Below are 27532 nucleotides of genomic sequence, written 5' to 3' on the forward strand. Positions count from 1 at the left end.
TCAGAAAGAAATTCAGCTTTTATCAGCTGACTCCTCTTATAGAATAATCTACCAGTTACTGTTAGGGACTATGGGCTAAAGAAAAACGCTCATCTCTTAGCTTTTTCCTACTGTCTCGTCACTTGTGAAGCTGTTTTACTATGAATTTTATTAATGTCCGTTTTTCTTAATGACAGTAGAAAGAAGTCTTTAAGTGGCAGGTAATTTTGTGATTTCAGGTTTTAGAAGTCTCACGTGCTTGTTTGTTCATAGGAGTTGTCAGTGGAGTACAATGGAGATGACTAAATATATTCCAATTCCATTCATATTGCTGTCTTAAGGTTGTTTGGTGGTGATGGTTTGTGGGGTGGTTTTTTTGGAGTGTGGGGGATTTGTTTGTTTTCAAGCAGTTATTCTTTGATTTCTCCTGGAAAGAAATGTTTGTGGATTAGTAGCTCAATGACTGTTCAGCTTTGAGTGATCCTTGCAGGGGTTATTCAAGCATGTATGAACTCTGACGATGAGTAGCAACCAATGAACTGTATGCTTACATAAGAGATGCTATTTAGTGCATGCTTTGCACCCTCCCATTTGAAGTAATTAAATGTTGGATCCTTGTAGCCTTTTGTCTTAACAGTGAAGTTGGTCTGGTACCTGCTGGTCTCTTGGTACGAACTAGGTGTAAATATTTACTACCTACCTAGGCTTCCTTGTTAGCATATGAGTTGGCATGTGCTAGTTAGAGCTGCTCTTTGAGATGCATATGGGTTTTTGCAGTTCAAGCACTATCAATTTAATGAGCCAACTGCAAATAAGATCTCTGGAATTCCAAGAGGAAGATAGGCAAGTACATCAAAATAGCATCAGAGAAGATCTCATGCAGCATTCACTCTCCTTTGTGGTTTCTAGCACCTAGTGCTAACCAGGCAAAAGCTGATACCTTTTGGCCAAGATGGAGGCAAGCTGATTAATCCCTTCCTCAGAAGTTACCTCACTGTGGGGAATGAGCATGGCAACAGAGTTGATTTTAGAACTGTGACTTGAGACCAAATCGTAACTACACATTGTTGTATCCTTACTTAGCTCTTCCCTGTTTTAATCCCCAGATGAATAACAGTGTGGAACTTCTCTGTGAGTGTTCTTAAAACTTTCTGGAGACTCTAGATTGGGCAGGACCTTAGTGTAGCTGCTGCTTAAAAGCAAGCAGGAGAAATTGTTTGAGTGTTTAAGAGTAGTGACGGGACTGGAGAGTTTCACTGCAGAAGGACAGTGAAAGCTAATGATTGTCCTATGAGGGGGAATTTTGCTATGAAGTTCAGCTTCTTAGAATTAAGGAGGTCAGGTATCAACTTCAGGAGCTACAGAGGCAAAACACCACCCTGAAAAACTCCAAACTTCCCCCTGTCCTGTTATTGGCATGAAAGTACTGAAGCATGGCTGCTTTTTCTTTATGTTCAATTTTTTTATTGGTATTGTATTTTTTTATTGATGCTGTAAACTGGGGTTGCATGTAATTGAAACAGTGACGTAAAAGATGCTGTCATGGCAGTTGTGTTTTTAACAATTTCTGACATCCTCTGGAGTTTGTTCGCTTGTGTATTTACTGCTCAATTAGCCCAGCTGCTTTATTCATTAGATTTCACATTTGTCAAGTGAAATATCAACAGATTCTGTAATACTGTTTTGAAGTTCATTACAAATCGAAGACCATCTTTATAAAGACTTTCAGTTTCAAATTTCTAACCTTGCAGCTTAGTATGTTGGTCAGAAGGAGAGGCCTGTTTTAACTGTCAGCTCTAGCCCAAACCTGTCAAAAAGCTGCAAGCTACCACATTGATTATTTCTTTACTTTGATTATGCTTCTGATGTCCATGTTTCTCAGTCTGAAGTGTTGCAGAGAAAGCCATAAAGGCTAATCTCTGGTGTCTTCTGTTCCCTGCTGGCCAAAAAAAGCAGCAGGTGGGTGGGAAAAATTTCACATTTGAAAGGCGATGAAGCTCATTAGAAGACCATGAAGATTCCCTTTAACATGAACATAAGTGCCTAAAACTTAATTTTATGTGGCTGTTTCGTCATTGTTCCTAAAACCTTTTGCAAAGCTTCAAATGCTATAGCTGTTGCCTAAGTTCTTGGTAGACTGATATTCTCTTTTTTTTTTTTTTTTTTTTTTTTTTTGTCCCCACCAAAGTGTCTCTTTATCATGTCCAAAACACTAGCACAGCCTTAAATGTCTTCCCTGCAGACCTGTACAGAAAGTTCATAATGATGTGTATGGTCTGAACGGCATACATCTCTGTTGCAAGGGGCAGTGGCCTTAGGTCACTTCTTGCCTATGCATCTGGAAGTATTTCCTCCTAGGTTATCTTGTCGCTATCTGCGATAAACCTTCTGGAGGAATGCTTAAAGTAGTTTTCAAATAGTCTTTCCTTCTGTGAAAGCTTGCACATATTACAAGTATAGTCAGACCATCCTCTGAAACCACTTCTAGGATCTTGAAAAGATCTTCAACCAACTCTTTTCCAAAACTACCTACTCTTTTGAGACTTATGGTATAACTTCTGTCACATGTTAGTCCAGAGGAGTTCCAGGAGTTTAATTCTTATGTTTGTTTTTGAACCTGTGTTAAGTCTGCAAACAAACTTGTGCCAGATCTAAGTTGGGGAGACAATTTTGCAATTTAAGTCCTTTGTCTAGGAGGCAAGAAAATTCATTTATTTTGTTCTTTTTTGAAGTTCAATTTAATTTAAAAAAAAAAAAAGTGGATCATTAAGATCCAGCAACAGAAAAATAAGTATTTTCTATTAATGCATCTGATATTCTTTGCAGGACCATAATATTCAGGAGAAATGCAGTCTATGGAGTCAAGACTCCATAGATCTCCATAGGCTTTTGGGAATCTTTTCTATTCAGTTGCAGTTATGAAGAGAACTGGATGCAAACTACTTCTGGAGCTGTAACATTGTGGTTTACCTCTGTCTTCATTTTTGCCCTTTGTCTTCATGGGTTCTCCAGCCTTATTGCATCAAAGGAAACATGATGCAAAATATCTTCTAGTTACTGTGTGTCTTGTCCAGAATGTCCTTTGCTCTGTAATGTTGTCCTGTATTCTTGTGTATTTAACAAGAATTTTAAGATTTTATCCTAAAGAAAAATGAGATATTGTGATTAGCTCAATGAAAAAAGCTTAGGAAAGCTTTTTTCATCACTTATCACTTGGGAGCTTACTAGCTGTAGTAGTATCAAGTTCTTCTGTGTTCATACTCGTTAGAAGTAACTGTCAGTAGCATAATGGATTATGCTACCTGTTTCATTTTTGTCTTGAGGCAAAATGGACTCATACAAAGTCAGTCCTAGTTTATAAGCAGCCTTCCCTGTTCCTGTCACCTAATTATTTTTTCCTGGGATTTCTGTACATGGTGGAAACAGAATTAGTGACTCTTTGAGCTGACCTATCTATTTGCTGGATCTCAATCAGCCAATTCCTACAGCTGATCACTGGATGACCTGCCACAGTGTGTAAGCTCTTAGTAGGTATCTCGGTCTTAGAATGTGTCCTTAATGCTTTGTGTAAACACAGTAAAGTTGTGAACTTACCACTGGGTTGTAAGTTTATTGAAAGACAGCTTCCCACATTCATGCTTTTGTATCATAATAAAGAAGAGGTGACTTGAGGTGGATACTCTGTATTTACTGGAGGTCAAGATTTGTACAGTGTTTGGTAAATTTAGAGCCAAAGCTGCCCTGCAGTGTTTGGGTATGGTTATTTCCTTAACTGGAATTATTTTGTGCTTGATTTCTTATGTCTGAGCCCTTCATGGTAGCAGGAAGGAGCAACCCACCTTTGCATTTCAAAGCCCTTCAAATACCATTCCTCTTTTTGTGCTTGCCAGTTCTTAACAAACCAAATTTCTTAACTCCTTAGATCTTTGAGAGGAGAAAAATGAGAAAAATTGGTATGGAACATGTGAAGATATGTGAGATCTCATTTCCTTCATCCCTCTGATTCCTTTAGGCATTCTGATAACAACCATTGCCTCAAAAGGGGAATTACAGAATTGGCCTGAACTCTTACCAAAGCTTTGCAGCTTGTTGGATTCTGAAGATTACAATACCTGTGAGGTAAGGAGGCTTATAGAAAATAGAAGATTATCATGTGAATTTGATTATTTTTATCTCTCTTCATAGACACTATGTATATGTACAGTGTTATATATGTGTGTATACATGCACATACATTCTCCTCAGAGAACAGTGGCTCAAATTTGATACTTTTTCTTCTACCTGCCTTCCATGTTCTCACTGTTCATTCAGACAAATTTATTTTCTTTGCATAAAAGCAGAGTAAGACTGCAGATGGGTAGTTGTAGCATCTCAGCTGAGAAGTGTCCTGAAGTTACCACGCTGTGATGCCTAATCTTTTAGGCATCATTAGCTGACCCTGAGTTTTCTCCTACTTAAAAGTAGTGTTCATTCTTCTTGTAACTTAATCTCGAAAAGCGATCTGTCATTGCTATATCAGAGTGAAATGAACTGTTTTGTTCAGTATGTATGAAGGAAAATAAATAAATACCAACATAACTGTTTTAAACTATGAGAAGGAAAAAAGCCTTATCTGATTTAAAAAAATAAAAATCTGTGATCATACAATTTTAGTTATTTGATACTGCCTCCATGAAAGCGTGTGAAGCATTTTGTATAAAATAATTCTCAGAGATAGCATGATGGTCCAAGATACCATGCTATTATGTAGTGGTTTAGTGCTGCTTTCTCAAGAAAAAGCAAAAAGCTCTTGAAAATGAAACTCAAATTGACCATCATATCCAGAGTTCTGTTTCACCCCATAACAAAGCATGAAAGGAAATACAATTATATATGTAATTAAATTGGGTACTTCTGCACCTGGACATTTATTTCTTAAATAAGAACTAGCTTTTAAGCATTTTTAAAAATATGGTTGAATAGATGAGCATTGAATGCTAAAATTAAAATTACCACTTATCCACTGACTCACCGAGCTTGAGAGCTTACAGATGCCGGTATAAAAAGCTTAAATAAAAAGACTTTAAGGATGTTGCAGTTTAACTCCATATTTAGTTAGCTGCATTTAGTGTGTTAACTAGCTACATTTACTATGTTATGCTGAAATTACCTGTTCTGTACAAAACCTGAAATTCTGCTTTCTTCAGAATGTGAAAGAAGATTTTTTTTTTTTTTTTTTTTTTTAAACAGGGTGCATTTGGCGCTCTTCAGAAAATATGTGAAGATTCTGCTGAAATTCTAGATAGCGATGTATTGGACCGACCACTCAATATCATGATTCCTAAATTCTTGCAGTTCTTCAAGCACAGCAGTCCAAAAATAAGGTAGGTTTAGGTGTTGTAGTATAGTTACCTGTTACAATTTTATTTACACGAGCAGCAAGGCTGTTATTTTGTAGATCTGTGTAAAACATGCTTAGTTTTTTTAAATGATCGACAGAGATACCATGCATCAGTAATTTCCGTGTTTATCTGCTTAGTTAATACAACAATCTCACCTCTTTGTACATCTTCCAAATGTACAATCAGCCTATGATTTTGAAAATCAAACTGTTTCTTTTAAGTTCTTGTATATTATTATGAAAAATTCAATGCTGTGGTTAGAACTTAATATTCTGACTAGAAAGAAGAATTTTGCATTCATTTTGTAATGACTTCGGCAACGGGAGAGTCAAAATTCTTTTGCTGACAATAGCTTCTGAGGTCTTGCAGAGAATTTCTTCTGCTTTAATTGCACCAAAACTTAGAAGGCTCTTTATCTCTCAGCTGAATCAAATTAAATCAGTTCATCTTTTTTTTTACTGTAAAACTGTATTAAGCTCTCCAAAGTAACAGAAGTATAGGATAGAAGAAAAATTCCAGAATTAAATTGTTACTGCTAATATTTATTACAAAGAACAATAGCTTTTACCCTGAGATGAGCCAACAGTGTGCCTCTGCCACAAAGAAAGCTAATGGTATCCTGGGCTGGACTGTTGCCAGCTGGTTAAGGGAGGTGATCCTTCCCCTCATCTTCCAGGTTAGGCCACACCTGGAGCACGGTGTCCAGTTATGGACTGTCCAGTTCAAGAGAGACATGGACATATTGGAGAGAGTCCAGCAAAGGGCCATGAAGAAGATAAAGGGACTGGAGCATCTCTCCCATGAGGAAAGGCTGAGAGAGCTGGGACTGGGGGAGCTCATCAATGTATGTAAATACCTGAAGGGAGAGTGTAAAGAGGATGGAGCCAGGCTCTTTCCAGTGGTGCCCAGTGACAGGACAAGAGGCAATGGGCACAAACTGAAACAGAGAAGGTTCCCTCTGAACATCAGGAAACACTTTTTTCCTGTGAGGGTGACTGAGCAATGGAACAGGTTGCTCAGAGAGGTTGTGGAGTCTCCATCCTTGGAGATCTTCAAAAGCCACCTGGACACGGTCCTGGGCAACTGGCTGTAGGTGGCCCTGCTTGAGGAGAGGTGTTGGACCAGATGACTTCCAGAGGTTGCTTCCAGCCTCAACCATTCTGTGATTCTCTGTGATTCTGTGAAATGTGTTTTTTAACTCCTATTTGAAAATTATATTGAAAGATTCTACAACTCGAAGGTGGCAATTCTTTATTGTCAAAAGTAGTAGATGATGAAGACTAAGAAGAAGATAATAACTTGGAATATATCATGATAGGTTTCAAATAAGATTTAGAAACTCACCTAAAACAGATGCACACTAAGAAAAATATATAACAAAGCATGAACTTGCCCTTGTGGAAAGCTACACTTAATACTACTTTGGAGCTGGGATAGATGGAGAAAACCACGCTTTTTTCCTTACTATGGTATACAGTCTTTCACTTCTTTCCTATGCTGCAATGGTTTTGGCTTTGAGACTGTTAAACCAGTTTCAAGTTAAAAGCATCTATCTAGAGACAACTTTTGAACAGTGTTTTATGAGACAGTCTTCCAAGAAATGTCTGAACAGAAGTTTGGAGTTACATTAGTAAAAATATGTAAATGGATCTTCAAAGACTTTTACAGGTAGTTTTGCCTTGTGCCTTTACTTAAGAAATTTGACTTTTGTATTTCTGAGAATGTAAAAGACCTGTAAGTAATGGCTTTACCTGAAATGGAATAGAAGAACCAATGCTTTCTATTTTAGTATATTTCTACCACAAGTGTTTTAGTATGTATCCTTCTACAAGCATATGTTTGTTCTAAGCTACAACTATGTTGTTGACACATATTGGTCTCACTAAATACTAAAAATATTGCAAAGGCAGTTGAATATCTAACAATGAAGAAGTACATGCTAAAATTTTACCATGTTGACTTGTATGGAATTGTTAATATCTAAGAAGATCAATAATCATAATTACTCAAAAAGAACATCCTTACATACTGTTTGGAACAAATATGCCAGGTTTAGTCATCCTGCTCTGGTTTATATTTACTGATTACTTTATTCTTAAATATTTATTAGATATATCAGAGTATAAGGTGGTACTTAAAATGTGGTTTAGTAATTTTGCTTGGTAATATAGATGTGCAGATTTGTTCCCTCTTTCCTCTAGAAGATGTTTGGAAAATGTAATTTGCTTCCTAATGTTTTTGATGTCTATGTACTGTTTAGAAAATGTGTTTAACTCATGAAAAATGTATATTTTAACTGTTCCATTTGTAGGTCTCATGCTGTTGCATGCGTCAATCAATTTATCATCAGCAGAACTCAAGCTCTTATGTTGCACATAGATTCTTTTATTGAGGTGGGTGTGCATTCTTGGTTGGGGGATTAAGTCAACTTACATATCTGATTTATCAAGAGTTTTGAATTATGTTTTACAACTACCTCTACGCCCAAATGCTCTATTTCTGGTTGCCTGTTCTTAGCTTCAGTCCCCATGGATTGAAGTTCATTCTGTGTGCTTGTGCCTAGATTTGATTAGTCTAAGCACTCTCCAAGCCCAAAAAATAGTATTTTGAAAGATGCTTCCTCTTCATAAGTAGAGAAAACTCTTGTTGCATAAAGGTGTAAAAGTAATGGCAGCAGTCTGTCACTTACCTGCAATGGAAAGTGCAGTACAAGGATCATCACATCAGAGTCCATCTGGGTGTCTTTGAATACTGCTATGGAACATGCATTAGAAGGGTGGTATTTTGCATTATCTAGAGTATTTAATTTGCTGCTGTTATGTACTGATGGAGTTTTCTGGCTTCAGAACTTCATTTATGTTTAGGAGAAGAAAAAATCCAGGAAATACTCTTCTCGTGCCAGTGCTAATATTACGCAGTGTTTTAGTTATGTGTACAATACACATTGAGAGTGTGAAGAGTTCATTTACTGAACCATATGTCTTTAAGAAATAAAATGCTGTTCTGAGGTGTGGCGTGGGAGACTACAGAAGTACGTATTTGCATACTTTAGTTTGCCACTAATGTCAGTTTAAGTAAAAGTTGAACTAGACGAACTGAGGCTTTTCAGCTGGTATTACTTTCCAACAGAATCTTTTTGCACTGGCTGGTGATGAGGAGCCTGAAGTACGCAAAAATGTTTGCCGTGCTCTGGTGATGTTGCTGGAAGTTCGAATGGATCGCCTCCTTCCTCATATGATTAGTATAGTTGAGGTGAGTCTCATTTCCCAGATTGGGTGCTGAAATTTGTTTGGGGTTGCAGAAATAATAACAAATAAAAAGCATTCATCAGAACAGGTATGTTACTCTTGCACTTGCCTACTCTTCATTTTCCTTCAAGACTGAGATTGCGAAATTTTCTTCTTAGCTAATTGCCAACTTGGCATTGTGTTTGACAGGCAATGCATGTGGCAGTTGTTTATTCTTCATTAAGTTACTTGCTCCTGAAATGGCCAGGATCATCTATACTGTGGAGCAGCCAGGCGTTGCTTGAGCCCAAGTGAGAAGATCATGTTAAAAATGTAGTGCTAGTGCTGCTACTCCTACAGTTTACACATTGAAGCTGTCACTTTTTTTTGGTGTGTTGATCATAACAAGGATAAGGCATGTTATTTTATATAGCTGAGATGCTCTTTGACCTACTAATGACATTGCCTCCCATTGCATTCAATTGTAGAGGTTAATGTCATTTGATAGTTCCTTTACCATTCTAGATTAGTGCAGACTTGTCTACCAAAGGACCAATCAGCTCTGGTTTTTTTGTCTGCTCAACTGTTTGAGCTGTAATTTCCATGTTTCTGGGAACTACTGGCAGTTTCTAAGTAGCGTTTACATATGCTACCTGCCAGACTGGAAATATAGCTCAGATCAGAATGTTTGTTATGCAGATTTCACGTGGACAAGTGGGTCATAACCCAATGTCAAATTCCATAAGAACTATGTCCAGACAACACGAGGAAGGTGGTTTTTTGCTCCTGGACACAGGCATTAGGGATGCATAAACCTGAAGTGATGCTTGACAGCCTTGGGCTGCTGTCTAGTCTTCCTATATGTTGTCTGAAATTCCGTGACACCAGTCTTGGATGACATGTTCTCATATAACATAGGACAAGCAAGGATTGTTGGTACTCAGTGGTGGGGTTTTTTTGGTTGGTTGGTTGAGAGATTTTTTGGTTTCTCGAGAGAGGATAAAGCTTTGGAGATTATAATGTCAAGAAACAATAACTTCTCTGGCTCTTTGCCCTCCTAAGATCAGTAAGGAACTTCTGGACTTTGTAGGTAGAAATGATGTCACCAACCAGAAAAAGATCCAAGATTGTATTCTCATTGTATCTGGTATTTTGCTCTTGGGAAAACTGTTACTAGGCTTCCTCTCTACAAAAGACAGTAGTAGTGATTCTTCTGTTCTGTAACAGAAGGAATAGACTTTTTTTTTTTTTCCAGTTTTGGGACTACTGTGTACTATTAGTGATTTCCCCAGTTCTATATGCATCCTGATATGTGCAAATGTAATATCCCAGAACTGACTATTGTTCAGCATTCAAATGAGTCGGGTTTTGCGGCTTTGAGGCTTTAATGCCTCCAAGCTGAATGCTGCTGATGATGGCTGCTCTAAGTGAACAAAGTCTTAAAAGAGAAACTTGTATCTACATGATGTTCCTTATGCTTATGGAGAGTCACTTTTAAAGTAGCTAAGAATATTAATGGTCCAGTAGTGGTTCTAAGGTCTTGGCAGGCATCATGCTTTTGAAGCAGACAGGTTTAGTATTAACTTTCTTGCCAAATACTTGGAGCATACAGGAACAGCTGAGTTTGGATTTCATTGGGTTTTTTGAGCATGCACTTCCAGGTGAGCAGAAGCATGTTTTTTTCTTTTTTTGTCTGAGAACTTGATGACAGGATATGTCAGGAGCAGAACAACCTAACATTTCAATTATTAGATTGTACTTGTATGCTCACAGCATATTTATCCAAACACATGACTCCTAAGATCTTTCTCAGTAGAAATCCTGACTTTTGCATCCTGTTGCTTTCTTCAGATAAAGACATGTCTGTTACTGCTCAAAAGATGTGTTCTTCTTAATGCTTTGTGTATACCACTCTTCTTTTCTTGCTGGTTTGACTTAACAAGACTACCTCAACATTGTTTATGTTACAGAGTACACAAAACTGTACCGAATAATCTTCCTATACCATTTTGTAATTTATTGTGCTGAAGCAACTATTTGCATTGCCTAAAGTCAGTAGAACTTTATAGCTTATTATTAAAAGTACTTACTACAATTTGGTATGATAATATTAAAAAAAAAAAAAAAGCCTTCAAATACCCTTCCAACATTTTGCTTTGTTACTAGGATCACTGTTCTTGCTATGATTTCCAAGCTGTATATATGGCTATCTTACACTACTGAGTGTAAGTAGCCTTTTCAATCTACTGCTATCTAACTTAATGGAGCACATAGTATAATACTTATAATAGATACTTAAAGAGGAAGTGACAATGTGAGGGGCATCTTCAAACAGATTACTTTTTGTCATTCTGTTATAACAGATCCACAACAAAGTGGATTTTCAAGCCTTCTGGGGAAAAATGCCAAATCTCTTAACTTAAGGTGTATTAAGGAAGCCTTGCTTGCAATGAGTAGGACATTTTTCAACTTTTCCAAGCTGCAATCTGTTGACAACTCAGAATAGAGCAGTATTTCTGTTACTGTGAGTTCTTTACCACAATAGTGAACCTTTAAGAAAAGCTTGCAATTTAGTGCAATTCTGTAGGAAGGGGTGCGTTCATGGCAAGTCTTGCATCCCTAAAATGCATAAGAAGAATAAAGGTCCCCTCATTCTTTTTAATTTTGAGAATAAAATGGTATTCTGAAGCAACTAAAGAGGAATTTCTTTGCTCTAAATCCATGTATGGGGAAAGGTAGCTGCACGGACTTCCATGAGGTTTTGGAAGTTGCAAGAGTCTTCTCTAAATTGTTTTGGCAGTTGTGTATAAGAAACTGATGCAGCAGTAGTCTACTTAAGCTTTTTGTTTATCCAGGTATTTGATTATTTTTGGTTGAAGGAGGATTAAATTTTAATAGCAAGCTTAAAGATTTGATACTGAATCTCTGAATTACCATTGATGCTAGAAAAATGTGAGACTTCTTTTTCTTTCCTGTTATGGGTTCTACTTAATTACATCCTGTCAGGTAATCAAGATTTGGAAGGGAAGCTTTTTTATGGTACTGGAAATAAAAAGTATTTCCACCTTATTAAGGGTGTAGCTGTACCTTTTTATTCAAAAGTGCAAAGGGGGAGTAAAAAATAATTTTAAAAACCTGTTCACAGGAAACTGGTGTTTATTACTGGGTCTCTGCAGTTTCTTGATAATAATGTTCTCACTTAAGCAATGAAGAAATTTAGAATCTGAATCATCTAGCATTAAGAAAGAATTATCTTAGCTTATTCTCACTATAGCCTTAAGTCTATAGTGTCTCTTATGTCTTTGTTTTTTTCCCCTCGCCCCAAAGAAACAAAATTGCTACAGTAGCATAGTCTGGTTTTGTGAACACACTTTACAAGGTTGGTAGCTTCTTCTGGATGCTTAAAAATTCTGTCTTATACAAGTAATTTATTTTTATATTGTGTAGTACATGCTTCAGAGGACCCAGGACCAAGATGAAAATGTGGCTTTGGAGGCTTGTGAGTTTTGGCTGACCTTGGCTGAACAGCCAATTTGTAAAGATGTATTATGTCGGCATCTTACTAAGTAAGTATTAAGAATTACAACTCCTATTTATGTTGAAATAGTTATCTTTAAACTTCAATTGACGTGTTCCTGGTTACTCTTATAGAGACTGTATCTAGCCGGCAGTATGCTTAGAATTTTCCTGTAGCTAGTTCTTGTGCATAGTAAAAATGGATGTAGCACAAAGTTCATTGAAAAGACTTCTGAGGATTTCAGACCCAACGAGCTCCAGAAGCAACTGTTTCACCGTGGTGCTTTACCTCAAGCTTAACAGACTCTTACCCTTCAGATGAATGCAAAGATATACTAACATGCACTTAAGCTCAAACATCTCCACATGACATTACTGGTAATATCTGGTGTACTATGAACATGTTGTCTTTACTTCTGCTGATATAGGCATCTCTGTGCAATGCTTCTATGTGCGTAGTCATGCAAAGGGTTCCCCGTTTTATAAAGGACATAGCAAAATGGCATGACATCACTTGGATTTAGGAATCAATTTTATATTAATTGCTATTGCAATTTTAACTTGAATAAAGCATGTAAAACATGTTCCTTGATATTCTGCAGCCTGATAGTAGTTTAAGGTTCAAAAGCTATTTTTTGTAAGTTTCAAAAAGTTATCCTATGCCTCAAAATGTAGATTGAATTTTGATTGAATGGGAATGAATATCCTTGTTTGAGACTTAAACACCTGCATGTCTGCAACAGTGCTTGTAACTTTTTTCCAGACTAATCTGAAGTCTTTTGCAATAGGAAATGAATTCTTCAGTGTTCCCAATAAAAGGATACTCTTTGTTTTTATATACGCATGGAAGGTTTTTGAAATTACTAGAGCAGTTCTCTCAGGATCTTGACTGGAAGAACAGAATCACAGACAGAAGAGATGTGTTCTCCTCAGCAAAAATAAGCATCATAGATTTGAAGCAATTAAAAAAAAAAAGTCAGCAAAATCTCAGTTTTCATAAGCAATTAGAAAGTAGAAAATGGAGATTAAAACACCTGCTGTAGCAGTGGAGGAACAGGAGGTTGAAAACAGGAGAATCAATGTTCTGAGAAATAATGTTTAAGTTTTGAAATGGTTTTACTTAATTCCTGTTCTTGTAGCTCAAAAGACAAAAGAATGATAGCACAATTCTTGAGTCTACACACCCCCTTCCCAACACACATCATGTTTATACTGAGAATAACAGTAGTTATTAACTACTAGTTAATAACAACTAGTATTAAACCTCTTTTGACCTACATGAACATTGATACTGCAACAGTGTAATACTCAAATTTTTAAATTTTCTTTTAAAAAAGCTTTCAAATTTCTAGAAAAACAAAGTAACATTACATTTCTCTCATGATCTTTCAATGTCATGTTTCTTGAAATCAACTTACTTGTTGGTGAGTCCTGTTTGACTAGGGAGCTCTATAACTTTGTCAATACTTGATGATAATCTTAAATTCCTTATATTAAATTAAAAGTGGGACAAGATCTTCTAAAAACCTCTTCATGTGGTATCTAACATCTTGTTCCATTTTGCGCTTGTGGGCTTGCTTATAAAATACGTAGCTCCTGCATACTTCATGAAGTGTGCTGCAGAAATGCCAATGAATTGGTGTTAATGCGAATACTTACTATTTCTTCATTTAAAGTTCAGAAGGCAAAGTGCCATTGCAATGTGTGAATAGTATTGCTGGCCTGGTATCTTCAAAAAACAGTACTCCTCAGCTTTTTCCCTTAGTACTTTTTTTAGCTATACATCTGTACAGTTGGAGTCCCATAGCCATAATCAGTTTAACAACGAAGTGAAATCCTGATACAGATGAGTCAAGATTTCTGCAATGTTGCGGACTCATCTTATTGAAGTAATCACAAAAGGACAGGAAAGCTTAATGTAGTTAGGCTTCTATCTTTAAGAGTAGTGAGGTAGAGTCTTCAGCCACAAGTAAATGAAGTGGCAAGTGCTATTGCTGAGAGCCAACGTAGTGCTTGTTTATCATGCATATTATGGGAGTTTGAATTCTTACTGAAAACCTTTAGATTTAATTTCTGAAAGGTGCTTCAGAATATATTCATTATATGGAAAAATATCTGGGTTTTTTTAAGTTTAAAACTCAGTTGTGCCATCTGGCTATCTCTAGTTAAAAGTTTGTAATCTGAAATTAACAGTTTTTCAGATTACAAAGCATTGATGAACCTTATGAAATGAAACTTGGTTTAAGTACTAGCTTTTGTTATCAGACTAAGGGTTTTTATTTTATTTTGGGCTGGGGGGGTGAGGGTTGCAACCAAAATTATGGCCCAGGTAACTGAAAACCGTCTTGCTTTTTTATGTGTTATTTTGACATGCATCAATATTTCTTTGTAGGCTGATACCTGTGCTGGTAAATGGTATGAAATATTCAGAGATTGATATTATTCTGTTGAAGGTGAGCATCAATTTCTTTTACTCTGTAAGAATATCTAGTTAGCTTCTGACCTGTAAATGAGAATGATTCAGATAAGAATGGGCAGATCTGGTCTACCATCTGTTCAACGGAGAACTAAGTTTCTGGGCAAGGTGTGCTATTCCAAATACTAAATGTGACTGCTGCCATGTTTGTTGGAAAATAATCTGTGGGCTTTCCTGCTTTGCCCCTGTCCTCTCCCACGCAACTTAGGCAGAGCTGGGATACTATTACACATGAACTACTGCAACAATGCAGCCTAAAAAAAATATTCAGAATTAGTTCTAATGCCTTCTAAATTGAATACACAGCTTTTTCCATCACTACATTTTAGAATATGTCTGTGTACCAGAATTTTTCGTATCACTTCTTCTTTCTATTTCATTCCCATCAAGAGTAATTTCTTAACAAGAAGGCTACTTTGTGCAGGAGCTTACCTCTTGCTTGTATCTTCCTGTCATTTTTCTGGTAAATGCGGTAACAGAATGCAGGAACAATGGCATTTTTAGTTAGCTGGGCAGCACAGGTGGGATGTAAATCTTTTATATGCTTATAAAATCTTGAACTAAAACCACATTCTTGACTTCCTTGGGCAATATAGTTGGAATAGTTTATCTGATAAAACATTTTGATGACAGGGGGATGTTGAAGAAGACGAAGCTATTCCAGATAGTGAACAGGACATAAGACCTCGTTTTCATCGTTCACGGACGGTGGCTCAGCAACATGAAGAAGATGGTATTGAAGATGATGACGATGATGATGATGAACTTGATGACGATGATACTATTTCTGACTGGAATTTAAGTATGTCAAAGTAATGCATAAAATGTTTTAAAATAGAGCTACTTGCATAATACAAGAACCACAGTAAAAAGATGACTTTGTGTATAGGAATACTGGGGTTTTGCTTTTGAATACAAAAAGAACTCTCTGCTGACATAATTGGTGGATGGGGTGGAGGCAGAGTCTTTCAGATGACACTTTGACTATGTAACTGTATTGGCAAAAGCTAGCCATCTGTAAGCTTATTTCTTATTTCAAATATGGCAGATCAAGCTACAAACATTTACTGGATGCAATTCAACAGAACTTTTGAACTTAGAATTTTAATTCTACAAGATAAAATCATGTGTCGCCTGTTTAACTTCAGGTTAAAAAAAAAAAGCTCTTATTGATAGCTGGAGGAAGCTTAATAATGCTTTCTTTTACTTCAGTCTTCCCTCTAAAATTGGTTTATGTGTTTCATTTTGGGTGTTTTTTCCCATGTGAACATGCTACTACTGACAGCCATTACCAGTAGTTCTTTTCTATGTGAAGAATTTGCTTCTGACCAGGATATAGTACCTCGGTTATGAAGACAGGAGATGGCTGTGAGGAAACCACAGTTCTCATGGCCTGTGTATGGGTCATAGGACCTTGAGGCCAATAGGCCATGTGGTAAGGAAAGAAAATGCCACTAACTGATTTTTAACCTCAGTGATAGAACCTCAGTGGTAGAAAATAGCTAGTGAAATTCTGACAAATCTGACTTAAATATACTTTGCAAGTAGCCTCATTGTAGAATAATGTTTTGAGATTTGGACACATACGCATAATTTTTTTTTTTTTTTTTTTCCCAAGGCCCTGAGTTTTCATGACAGGTGAATGTACCTTGAAGCTTGTGGTCAAACAATTTTGAGACATATCTGAAATTTTTAAATTATTATTGTTTTAGAAGAAAATATGAGTGCAAATATGCTTGTTTCCATAAAGACTCTTTTTTTTAAAAAAGTATAGTTTTAGATTCATAATGCTGTTCTTGTTACTGCTGTGTGTAGAGATTGCAGAATTAAATACATATTTTCTGAAAAAGATAGCTGGAATGACAGAGGGTGCCCTGTGGTCCACAGTTTTGATTAAGATGGTGAAGAAGCTGAAGTTGTTCAGGAATGGTGGCCTGAAACAGAAAGAGCAGAACAGTTAAGAAATCTGTATTGGCGTATGTCATCTGGACTTGAGAGAATTTGTATTATCTGAAAATCAGAATTGTCTGCCCTATTTCTTATCCAGTGTTCTATCTTTGACTTCCAGTTTGATCAGAGAGGAAGCATCAGCGCAGCCTGACAATTAGCAGCATTGCTTACTAATGAGACCAGTTGAATCCTTTATGACAGATTAAGAAGGAACTGAGATCATAATAAGCAAAAAGTGCAGTATAAATTCTGTAATACGAGCATAAAACCACCTTAGCATTATTTTTTCTAGACATGACAGCACCACAGCAGAAAAACAGAGTAAGGATTTCTGAATCATATTTTGCAGTTGTTCCTGATTTTTTCTTTTATGAGCTTTTGTTTGCTAAAAATATGGGATTAAAACTTTCAAACAAATTTTGAAGTGTTCTTCTTTTTATTGGTGCATCACAGAATAGGAGTAAGGTATAAAAAAAGTTCAGAGCAGAGGCCAGCAAATTCCTTTCATTCTCCAGAGCTGGATGGTTTTGTCTTTTTTTTTTTTTTTTTTTTTTTTTTGCTTTGAGACATAGATCATGTTTGAGCAAATCAGATTTTGAATCAAATGCTACTATTTTTAGACCATTTCTTCCTTCTCCTTAGTTTCTCCAGTATGTTACATTCGTGTCACAGACCTTCCCTTTTCCTTAGTGTTATGCCATCCAGAAATCACGTAGTGCATATAGTCTTGCAATGTAGTGGTGTGGTTCCTGTCAGCAAGTGTTTTAATATCCCCAGTGTATAAGTGCTTTTAGTGGATATTTAAGTGCTGCAAAACTGGCTTTCTAAGAGCTGTGGCTTTGCACTAGAGCACAGTGCATCACTGTGTATTGTAATGAAATGTAAGTATCTTTCCTCCTAATGCCCTGAGACTCCACTGGCAGCTCAAAGTTAAAATGAGGATTATATTGCCTAACTACAACTACTTGTATAATAAGCAGACATTAACACTGTTAATTCCCCTCAGGGAAATGTTCTGCTGCTGCTCTAGATGTCCTAGCCAATGTATTTCGCGATGAACTTCTGCCACACATCTTGCCCCTTTTGAAGGAATTGCTCTTCCATCCCGAATGGGTAGTTAAAGAATCTGGTATCCTTGTTCTTGGAGCAATTGCTGAAGGTAAGGCAACAGTACATATTAGGTTGCAGAAATTTTGATTGGTTCTAAAGCAGCTCTGTGATTCCTTCCAGTTGAATTTACTTATGCAAACAAATATATGTCCTTAGCTGGTTTGGTTTCGGTGATTAATGTCCATATCTACTAATTGGTGACTGCAGTTGTTTAATTTTTCATTTTCAAATCCATGCGTGTTTGGGAGGCTAAATAACTTTCAATAATTTCCTTAATTTCTCCCTTTCTTAACTCTGCAGCATATATTTATTAGTCTCTCATGAAATACTACCTTGATTTCATAGAGTAGGAATATTTAATAAATTTGAGCTTTACATTTCATTTAACTGTTTTCAGAAATGGAGAAGACCACTCATGTGACTTCAGTGCCCTGAGCTGCTTTTTGTGGATGGTTGTCCAACTTAAATATGATAACTTCCATTCCTTTCTACTTACTCATAGGCTTGTTTGGCTTTTTGCTTGCATTTCCAGCATCTCTGTCCCTTTTGCAAGCTGAAGGAATACATTTGGGTCCATGCCTGGGTTATCTTTCTTTTCCCACAGTGCCTAGTGAATGTACTTTTTTCTTTGTTACTAGGAAACTTTTTTGTTGGTTTTGATTTCAAGTCAAACAAGGTAAAAGTTAGTACTTCTGGCAAATCTCAGTGTATTACTGCCCTTGCTGACTTGAAACATGTAGCTTTTATTGCTGGTCAGTATTTGCATGATATTAGGAGAAATCAAGAAGACATTTAAATTTCTTAAGGAATCTTTTTTAATAATGTGATGATTTGTTGTCAAGACCAAGCCTTTCTCTGTTTGTTGTCTTGGTTACTTTGAGTAGACTGATGTAGGACCTCCAAGCTTTATAAACTCATTTTATTTGCATGTGCTTGCCATACTCCATTTAATAAAGCAGAATTTTTGGAGATTGGGGGAGTACTGAAGTAGAAATGTAATTGAAATGAATGTAAGTTTAATTGGGGATTTTAATTATTCTTTATGTAAGGTTTCCTTTTAGGACTTAATATAAATTATGTAGACTTGCTTTGTATATTGTTACAATGTATTTCTATGTGATAGAGAATGAAAACATGACCCTTCTAGGAAACAGAAAACACAACTTTTTGTTAACTCTGGTACTGCAATAGCTATATTTTTCCTTCTAGGCTGCATGCAGGGTATGATTCCATATCTTCCTGAGCTGATCCCTCACCTTATTCAGTGCCTCTCTGACAAAAAGGCTCTTGTGCGCTCCATTACATGCTGGACTCTTAGTCGCTATGCACACTGGGTAGTTAGTCAACCCCCAGACACATACTTGAAGCCATTAATGACTGAGTTGCTAAAGCGTATCCTGGATAGCAACAAGAGAGTACAAGAAGCTGCCTGCAGGTAAGCCAAAGCTTAAGCAGAAAGCATTATCCATGACACTGCTTTTTCATGGGAAACTATTTTAATGCCTTTATCAATGAATGCATACTCCATTTCTAGCTTTTAATGTATTTCTTTCTCTTTTAAATTGGAGTAGATGCAGCTACTTCTGGAGTAGTCACAAATTACTCCAAGTTGTAATAACATGAAAAAAGTTTGTATTTCTTTTGTCCAGTTTGGTTTTAGAGTATATGAAGCACCAAACTAAATAATTTATTGTAGTAAAAGAAATGGTTTGACACACTTGATTATTTTCAATATATAATGTTTCATTGACCAGAAATCTGGCTTCTTTAATATGCCTGTGAACAAGGTCAATACTGATTGCTGTGGAAAACTATTGTATCATTGGATTACTGGTGGTGTTTAGCTCAGGATTACCAAAACATTTGGGTTATGATTATTTCAAGGGATATTCTCTTTCTCTTGAAGGGAGATCCTGGGAGATAAGATTCCCTTCTCCCGCTTGTCTGCTGATATTTAAAAAAAAATAAATTAATGGCTTCATTAATGGACACACCATTTATAGAATGGGTGCACCTCTTGTGCTGGAAGCTCATGAAGTAGAGCTTTTACATGTCAGTTTGTGTGGGGCAGGAGTGTACACAGCAGACTGCCAAGAAGGTTTTTCATAAAGCAGAGTTAGCTCTGCATCTGATTGTATGCTTAACACTTGAAACATGCAAGCATTATTATTATTACTGCTACTACTACTACTATTACACCCCATCCTCAAATATCAGTAGTGCCTAAGGACAAGGCTGAGGTCAGAATTCTTTTGCTAAGCTTTGCAGAAAAGGGGTAGATGTATCCTTGCATGAGAACAGATACAATGAATTTAATGAAATGTACTTAGTAAGATTTGAATATTAAACATTCTTTCCTTTTTGTGTCTAAACCTTTTCAAACATTGGGCTAGCAAATTTGTTGGGCTTTAACGTCTTCTCTGTTGTGTCTTTTCATAGTGATAGTCTTCTGTTCCTTCCTGAATGAGGAGGAAAATGGTGATATAAGACTATTTGTTTCATGTATTTTCAGATCCAAGGAATCAGGTTCTAATAAAGAAAACAAAACAAAAAAACAACAAACAACCCCCCCACACTTCTGTTCATATTAACTGTGTCCAAAACATGGTTGAAATGTGCATGTAGTTGAACATAGCTGTTTTGCAGTTGTTGAATACCCTCATGTCATGCTTATGAAGGAAGTGCAATGGGCAGTGGAAACTGTTAAAGTAATAAGAAAGAGATAAAATCGAAATATTAAAACTAACAATACACCTGATTATTTTTCATATTTGAAGTTCAATGTCAGATTTATAGCATGTTTTGAAATGCTTTCTTTAGAGCAGAGATTCATTAAAAATACTATGGGAGCTAAAAAATAAACTGGCTGGTAAACTCCACTATAAGGAAAATGTAGAGCTATTAGAAGTCAAAACGTACTTACTAGCTTTCTAAATTGCAAGGTAATACAATGATGCTTCTTGGAAAGAAGCACAGAGCTGCATCCCTACAGTGAATAGTTGTACAGATTGTTAAGGTCTACCAAACTGAAAATGGGTTATAGGATACTGTATGTTTTCATTACATACTTCTGTATCATAGCAGATGTCTTTTATTTCTGTACTATTGAGAAACTGCTCCTTTAGTTGGTTACACCCAAAAAGATATTTTACTGAAACATGTTTTCCTGCTCACGTCTTATGCCTTTTTGAAAGAATACTTCATAATAATATAATAAAAAAATAAATAAGAATGCTAGCCACTTAGTGTTCAGTTGCATTGTGTTAAGTAAAAGGCATTTCTGTATTTGGTAGCACACTAGTAGGGGATTGTTCACTTCATGCAGTGATGCATATCCATGCATTTTTAGTGCAGGGACAAGCTAATAATAATCTTGTTGACACATGCTATGCCAGTAAATCTCCAATAGCTCATATTTTTTTCCTTTCCTTAATGTTTCTCTGAAGTAGCATGTCAGGGGGTGGTGGTGTTTGTTTTGGGTACATTTTTTTAATGCTGTTGTTCAAACGCTTGACAGACAACCTGAAAAGTTTCCATGATGCCATGATGTGTGCTTTGACCAAGGCTGGCTAAAATTGTTCATCCCCTGTCTTTGCTTTTAGTTTTCCATGTCTTTCGGTATCTGTTTTTCTATGTAGTGAACTGCTAAGAGTACAGGCTGATGTTGGCTTTGTACTGGCACAACAGCACTAGGGCTTCTAGGTGCAGATACAGTATACATTAAAGATAAGTAAACAGCTTTTGTTATGGTTCCTACTATTTCAATTAGTATATTGTAACTTGTGTACAGTAATGCTTTTCTTTGTGGGGGCTTCCTGCCTTATGGCAGTATTTTTTAATTTTCTTCATCACAATGTAAGAGCTGAATCCTTATGTGTTCAATCAAAATAGATCGAGGTTATCTCAGTAATACCATTTTGAAACATTCTTGGATGAATTTGAGGACTATATACAGTTCTATGTTTAAACAGAAATGGGTAGTGTCAGGCATTTGGGGGTCATCTTGTTTTCTTTTTTTCCAAGATGCTAACTGACCTGTTTTTTTGTCCCTCAGTGCCTTTGCTACTCTAGAAGAGGAGGCTTGTACAGAGCTTGTTCCTTATCTTGCGTATATACTTGACACTTTGGTCTTCGCATTTAGTAAATACCAGCATAAAAACCTGCTCATTCTTTATGATGCTATAGGAACTCTGGCAGATTCCGTAGGTCATCATCTAAATAAACCAGTGAGTATACCTTATGTTCTGTAGAAGCACACCTCATAACTGAAAAACTGGTTCAGTGTTTTTTTGTAGTGTGCTTTACATGTTATAAACCAGAAATGCTGATACTTCTGTGTAGGTTTGAATAATACTAAATATTTACACATAAAATACATAGACCGCATGTAATTTGCCCACTAGACAAATATTTGCTATTTTGAATAAACGATTGTGTGTGTAGTAGTTTGTGAAATGTGCTTTTCATCATGATTTTTTTTTTCTCCTGCTCAGAATTTTTCAGCTCAGAGGAGAGACATATATCAATATAGAGATGAAATAGGACTTTAGAGAAATTTGTGGAATGTGTGTTTTAATTTCTAATGACCATACTTTTTTTCAAACCGTTTTCAGTATAGCTAAGCTGCTGTCTGTGTCTCTTTCCAATGTATTGGAGCACATCATCACTAGAAATTGCTTTATCAGAGAGTGAGACAGGCATTCATTTTATATGTAAAAACACAGAATCCTTTGGACAAAGCACAGGTAACACACAGGCACATATAGTGGGGAGTTTTTTAGTGTACATATATTAATTAATAGAATATGCATACATGTCACATGTATGCATCTTCTTATGATGGTTATTGAAATTTGTTTTATTTCTCTATAGTGCTTCACATGACATAGACACACTAGAATAAAACAATTTTGAGTTGTGTCCATGGCATTTTACTTGCCATCTGAGACCCCACACCATCACAGGACCTCTTTTTCAGTCTCTCTCTGGCTCTGGCCACCTTGACATTTGACAGCACCGGGAGGAAGCTACATGGGAGCTCCTGGTGATGGTGGGAATTTCTTCAGTCACTTAGAATTTTGTATCTTTGGACATAGCATTAGCTGGCATCAGCTGTTGGCTCTTTAGATACCTTCTGGGAGCCACAGCACTGTAGGGATGCCTTGCCGAATGTCTTCATGACAGTGGCTGTGCAGTGGCAGGGAAGATGCAACAGCTTTATACAGAATGGGTAAGTGCATTCTTCTGGAGGGACAGGAAATTACTTTCTTCATGGATGGTTAGTTACTTGAGGAAGAAGTTCCAGGAACTTGGGGGGATAGGGTTGTAGCATCAGAGCAATAGGAAGTGGTTGAGAAAAGCAGGTGGCAGATGCACAGCAAGATGGCATTGCAAGTAAACTCATTTTCCATAGGCTGTGAGGCAAACATACAGATTTGTAACAATTGAGGCAGCTATTAAAAGTTGCTAGACTGAAACCTAACCTGCAGGAAAAGATTCACTCTGCAAAGGTACTTACGCGCTTCAGCAAAAAATCTTAAGTTGTAAATTCTAATATTAAACTACGTATTGTAACAACAATTGAATTACAGTACATCAGGGTTTTTTTGCTGAGAAGTAGAATATATATCAGTTCTTAATACATTCGTTTTCTAGCTTTGAAATAAAATAGTATGCATTGAAGTGTTTCAGCAGCTGATGCATTTTCATCCTAAACAGGAATATATTCAGATGCTAATGCCTCCATTAATCCAGAAGTGGAACATGTTGAAGGATGAAGACAAAGATCTCTTCCCTTTATTAGAGGTAAATGTTAAAATTTGCATATTTTTTCTCAACCTCTTTTAGAAATTACACTTTCTACTAAAGATGCTCCTACTAGGAAGCATGACTATAAAAGCTGACAGTTAGGCATTTCCCATTATGGAGAAAATATTCTGACTGTAGTAAGAAAATTTTGTGACTGAGGAAATTTCATGAGGTTTAGCAGGAATCTTTTAGATTCTTTTCTACCACTCTGGAGTGTTTTCTTTGATGGGATTCTTTTAGGAAAAAAAAAAAAAAGAAATGTTCCATTCCCCTTTTATTCTTGTCTTCTCTCTCCTTGCTCTCTTCATCCCTCCATTAAAACTATTGTCAGACAAGCTGAAGGTGTGAACCAGACCATGTAGTCTATTCTCTCTACTTTGCAAGCGTGAAGCAGGAAAGCACCTCTAGAAAAATTAGTTTCATAACTCTTAGGTAACGTTAGGTCAAGATACTGAAGCTTAGTTTAAGTGCTGGCTGAATTATCGTAACTGGTTTTGCATGCACTTTCTTGGCTGCCTCTAAGAAGATGCTGCTGCTGAGAAATTTTCTCAGCTGGCATATGTGGGAGAGAGTAACAACTTGCTGATAGTTGTCTTGGCTCAGCTAGTCGGTACTGCCTTTCTAGGTTGTGTTTACTTAATCAGTTACATGTGGGTATACTTAAAATGCTAATATCTTCTAATTTACCTCTGCCAAGTAAAAGGCACTTCAAGGTAGTGACTGTTTTCTCTCTCATCTTTTTTTAATTCCAGTGCCTGTCGTCAGTTGCTACTGCCTTGCAATCTGGCTTTCTTCCATACTGTGAACCTGTGTACCAGCGCTGTGTAAATCTGGTGCAGAAGACCCTTGCACAAGCCATGGTATTCTTCTATTGCTATTCCGATGTTTTCAGAATAACTCCTTAAACCAATCTGTTAACTATGTAAAGTTACGGGTTTGCAGGGAGATTTGTAGTGTATCCATTGAATATCTAAATAAAACTGCAGTTCTGAATTTTTTTTTATGCACATCCCTGAGAAAATGTAATACTCATTTTGAAAATGCGTACTTATTTGTTGCAGTTGCATAATGCTCAGCCAGACCAATATGAGGCTCCAGATAAAGATTTCATGATTGTGGCTCTTGATTTACTCAGTGGTTTAGCTGAAGGACTTGGAGGCAACATTGAACAGCTAGTGGCTCGCAGCAATATCCTGACACTAATGTACCAATGCATGCAGGTGAGATGAGTAACCTGTTGGATCCAAGGATTTTCTTTCTTAAGAGAATCAGAAACACCTCTAGAATTGTTGTTTTTTTCTTCCTCTCCTTAGGATAAAATGCCTGAGGTACGGCAGAGTTCTTTTGCGTTATTAGGTGATCTCACAAAGGCGTGTTTTCAGCATGTTAAGCCTTGCATCGGTATGTTTCTTTTACATATTAAACAATTAACTTGTTTTACAAACTGATAAGAGGCTGGTTTAGCCATTGTTAAGCTCCCTATTCCATGGGTTGCCTTTGCTGGTGTTGTAAGTTTTCATTTTCCTTTATCGGCAAGGGTCTGTAGTCTTTTCTCCTTCAAATTGTGTGTTTAAAAGACATGTTCTTATTTTTGTAGATAGTGCAAAAGTTCATTTTTGTCCTTGATTATAATAATGTAACAAACTACCTATGGTGCTGGAATACAGCAAGACAGGTGTACTTAGACTTCAATTAGAACAGTTGCTTGCTTTGATAAATTCTTGAATTTATAGCTTTTTTTGTTCTACTAAAATCTATTGCTACATAAAATTTTATATATATATAAAAAAATTAGAAAAGTTGGCTAGAGGGTAGGTTTTGGTTTGGGTTTTTGCTTTGTTTTTAATTTCAGTAGGGAATTAGCATCAGTTATACACTTCCATGATATTTGCTGTCTGTTTCCGCAGATATTCTTGAGGAACACTTTACTTGCCAAATGAATGCTTGGATAGGCTTGGAATTTAAAATTTATTTGGCAGATGTTATAATCTATCTTTGTGACTATTTTTTTTCTTAAAATTTAATCAAGGATGTGATTGCCTTCTAGGCTTCATTGTTTTTTCAAGCATAGCTGAGTACATAGCTATCCAGGTGATTTGAGGGTTGTTCAACTATGTTGTAAAACTACAAGTACTTGTAGCTGTGTTTTTTTTCTTCTCCCCTCTTCCCCTCTCCCCTGCTGCGCCAGCAAGGGAAGGGGAGAAAAAAGGTTTCTAGAGTTACATAAAGATAAAGCCTATTAGAAACATTTTAAAATCATAATTTGAAAATATTTGCATTGATCTGCTTAGGTTCTAAAATCCAGATTAATCTGATATATAGCAGAAATATAGCTCTTGTTAATTCATGTGTAACACTTTCCAAGCATTTAAATAGGCTTACATGATTTTTTTAAAAACTTTTTTTTCCCCCCCTGTGATCTTACAGTAATAGGACAAGATAGTTGTATTGTGTGATGAGATTTTTAAAATGTTGTTCTTTCTAGCTGATTTCATGCCCATTTTGGGAACCAACCTAAACCCCGAATTCATTTCTGTGTGTAACAATGCCACCTGGGCGATTGGAGAAATCTCCATCCAGATGGGTAAGATTGCTTTTTCTTTGAATCTTTGCACATTTAGCATGGTTTGTCTGGGTGTTTTTTGGGTTTTTTTAGTGATACTTTCATGTTAAAAAGTAAATTAAATTTGAGATTCTTGTCCTTGTTAGTAAGTTGAATGTACCAGATCTATTTAGATTATGTATATTAATGGTCATTTTCTTCTGAATCTTTTTTTTTTTGGCTGTTTCAGGTATAGAGATGCAGCCTTATATTCCAATGGTGTTGCACCAGCTTGTAGAAATAATTAACAGACCCAACACACCAAAGACGTTGTTAGAGAACACAGGTACCCAAAAACTGACCCATACGTGGTGAAGCGAATTACAGATATTTTTTTTTTTTTATAATGATTTAAAAAATTGCATAGGGGAACCACACCAGAACTGATTTTATTGCTATATATTTGGCTTTTATAAGCAAAAGCAACTCTGTTTTGCAGAAGCTCTTACAAGTCTCAGTCTTGCTGCAAACCATCTATCATATATCTAGATTCTTAAAGTAATTGCTTTCTCACTTTTATAACATTTATTATATTTATTTATCATCTGTTTAAGTATTTTTCCAGCTTTATGTATTGAATATGACAAATGTATGCAGTAACACTTAAAGACTTAGTTCATACTGATTTTAATATATGCATGTCTTTACACATGTGTACTGTATATATATGTCTAGTGTTTGAAACAAAGGTAATTGGCATATATAAAACAAATAACGAACTCCTTGAATTTACAAAAAAATGCACTCCTCTTTTTTCTTTTTTTTTTTTTTTTTTTTTTTTTTAGATAAACTTGTAATATCATGCACAAAAATCTAGATCTGTGATGGCAGTTTTACCACAACATAACTGAAATGTATAACTTCTATTCCCTGGTCACTTAATAACAAATTTCTGAAAAGAATTCTAAAAATGGTATGCATGTTTTATGTTCTGGCCCACAGCTTTGCCTTCCAAATTGGTAGCAATCCCCAAATGCCTTACTGAATCAGAATTTCTGAGGCTTGTTTCTTTTGCATTTATAGAGGGCACGTTCTGGTATGAAGAGCACCTTCCATACTTCAGCAAAGCTTTATTAATAATTTGACAGGTTTCTGGTTTACTGTTTTACTAATTGAGATTCTTTTTTCTGTTTGAAAACTGTCTTGCACAAAAATGACGGTTTAGTCATTATACCTGACATGACTGAAAATTATGCAAATTCAGTGCTACAGTTATATTTTTTGAGCTAAGCAAGAGATAAATTGGAGAGAGATTTTCAGTGCATATTTTTCCTCTGGTATTCTTTAAACTTAAAAGCTGTACTTTCTCTGCCCCTTCCCTGTCCCCCTGTTTAGTATGGAAGGTGAACTTGAAGGAAAAATTACCTAGTTGTCTGGTGTATTATAGGTACTACTTTTTGAAAAGATAATTTTGGAGCAAATACTTACTTGTTGTGAAATATACCATGGAATAGTATAGCAATATAAATTTTCTTTCCCCCTG

General features: G+C 36.2%; 1 protein-coding gene across 3 annotated transcripts in view; it reads left to right on the top strand.

Annotated features, from left to right (window-relative positions):
* Positions 1-27532, top strand: part of TNPO1 (transportin 1) — an 81440-nt gene that overhangs the window by 39795 nt on the left and 14113 nt on the right. For all 3 annotated transcript variants that reach the window (XM_087741346.1, XM_087741347.1, XM_087741348.1), the window contains 16 exons: positions 3992-4098; positions 5209-5342; positions 7672-7753; positions 8490-8612; positions 12035-12153; positions 14496-14556; positions 15213-15381; positions 17536-17688; positions 18849-19074; positions 21694-21865; positions 23358-23444; positions 24200-24307; positions 24509-24667; positions 24761-24848; positions 25933-26031; positions 26240-26335. In XM_087741346.1, coding sequence (XP_087597472.1) covers positions 3992-4098; positions 5209-5342; positions 7672-7753; positions 8490-8612; positions 12035-12153; positions 14496-14556; positions 15213-15381; positions 17536-17688; positions 18849-19074; positions 21694-21865; positions 23358-23444; positions 24200-24307; positions 24509-24667; positions 24761-24848; positions 25933-26031; positions 26240-26335 — 1983 coding nt within the window. The remainder of the gene's footprint in view (positions 1-3991; positions 4099-5208; positions 5343-7671; positions 7754-8489; positions 8613-12034; positions 12154-14495; positions 14557-15212; positions 15382-17535; positions 17689-18848; positions 19075-21693; positions 21866-23357; positions 23445-24199; positions 24308-24508; positions 24668-24760; positions 24849-25932; positions 26032-26239; positions 26336-27532) is intronic.

The sequence above is a fragment of the Nipponia nippon genome, unplaced genomic scaffold, assembly GCF_047370975.1.
Source record: "Nipponia nippon isolate SJK-2023a ecotype South Korea unplaced genomic scaffold, ASM4737097v1 scaffold_8, whole genome shotgun sequence".
Taxonomy (NCBI): Eukaryota; Metazoa; Chordata; class Aves; order Pelecaniformes; family Threskiornithidae; genus Nipponia; species Nipponia nippon.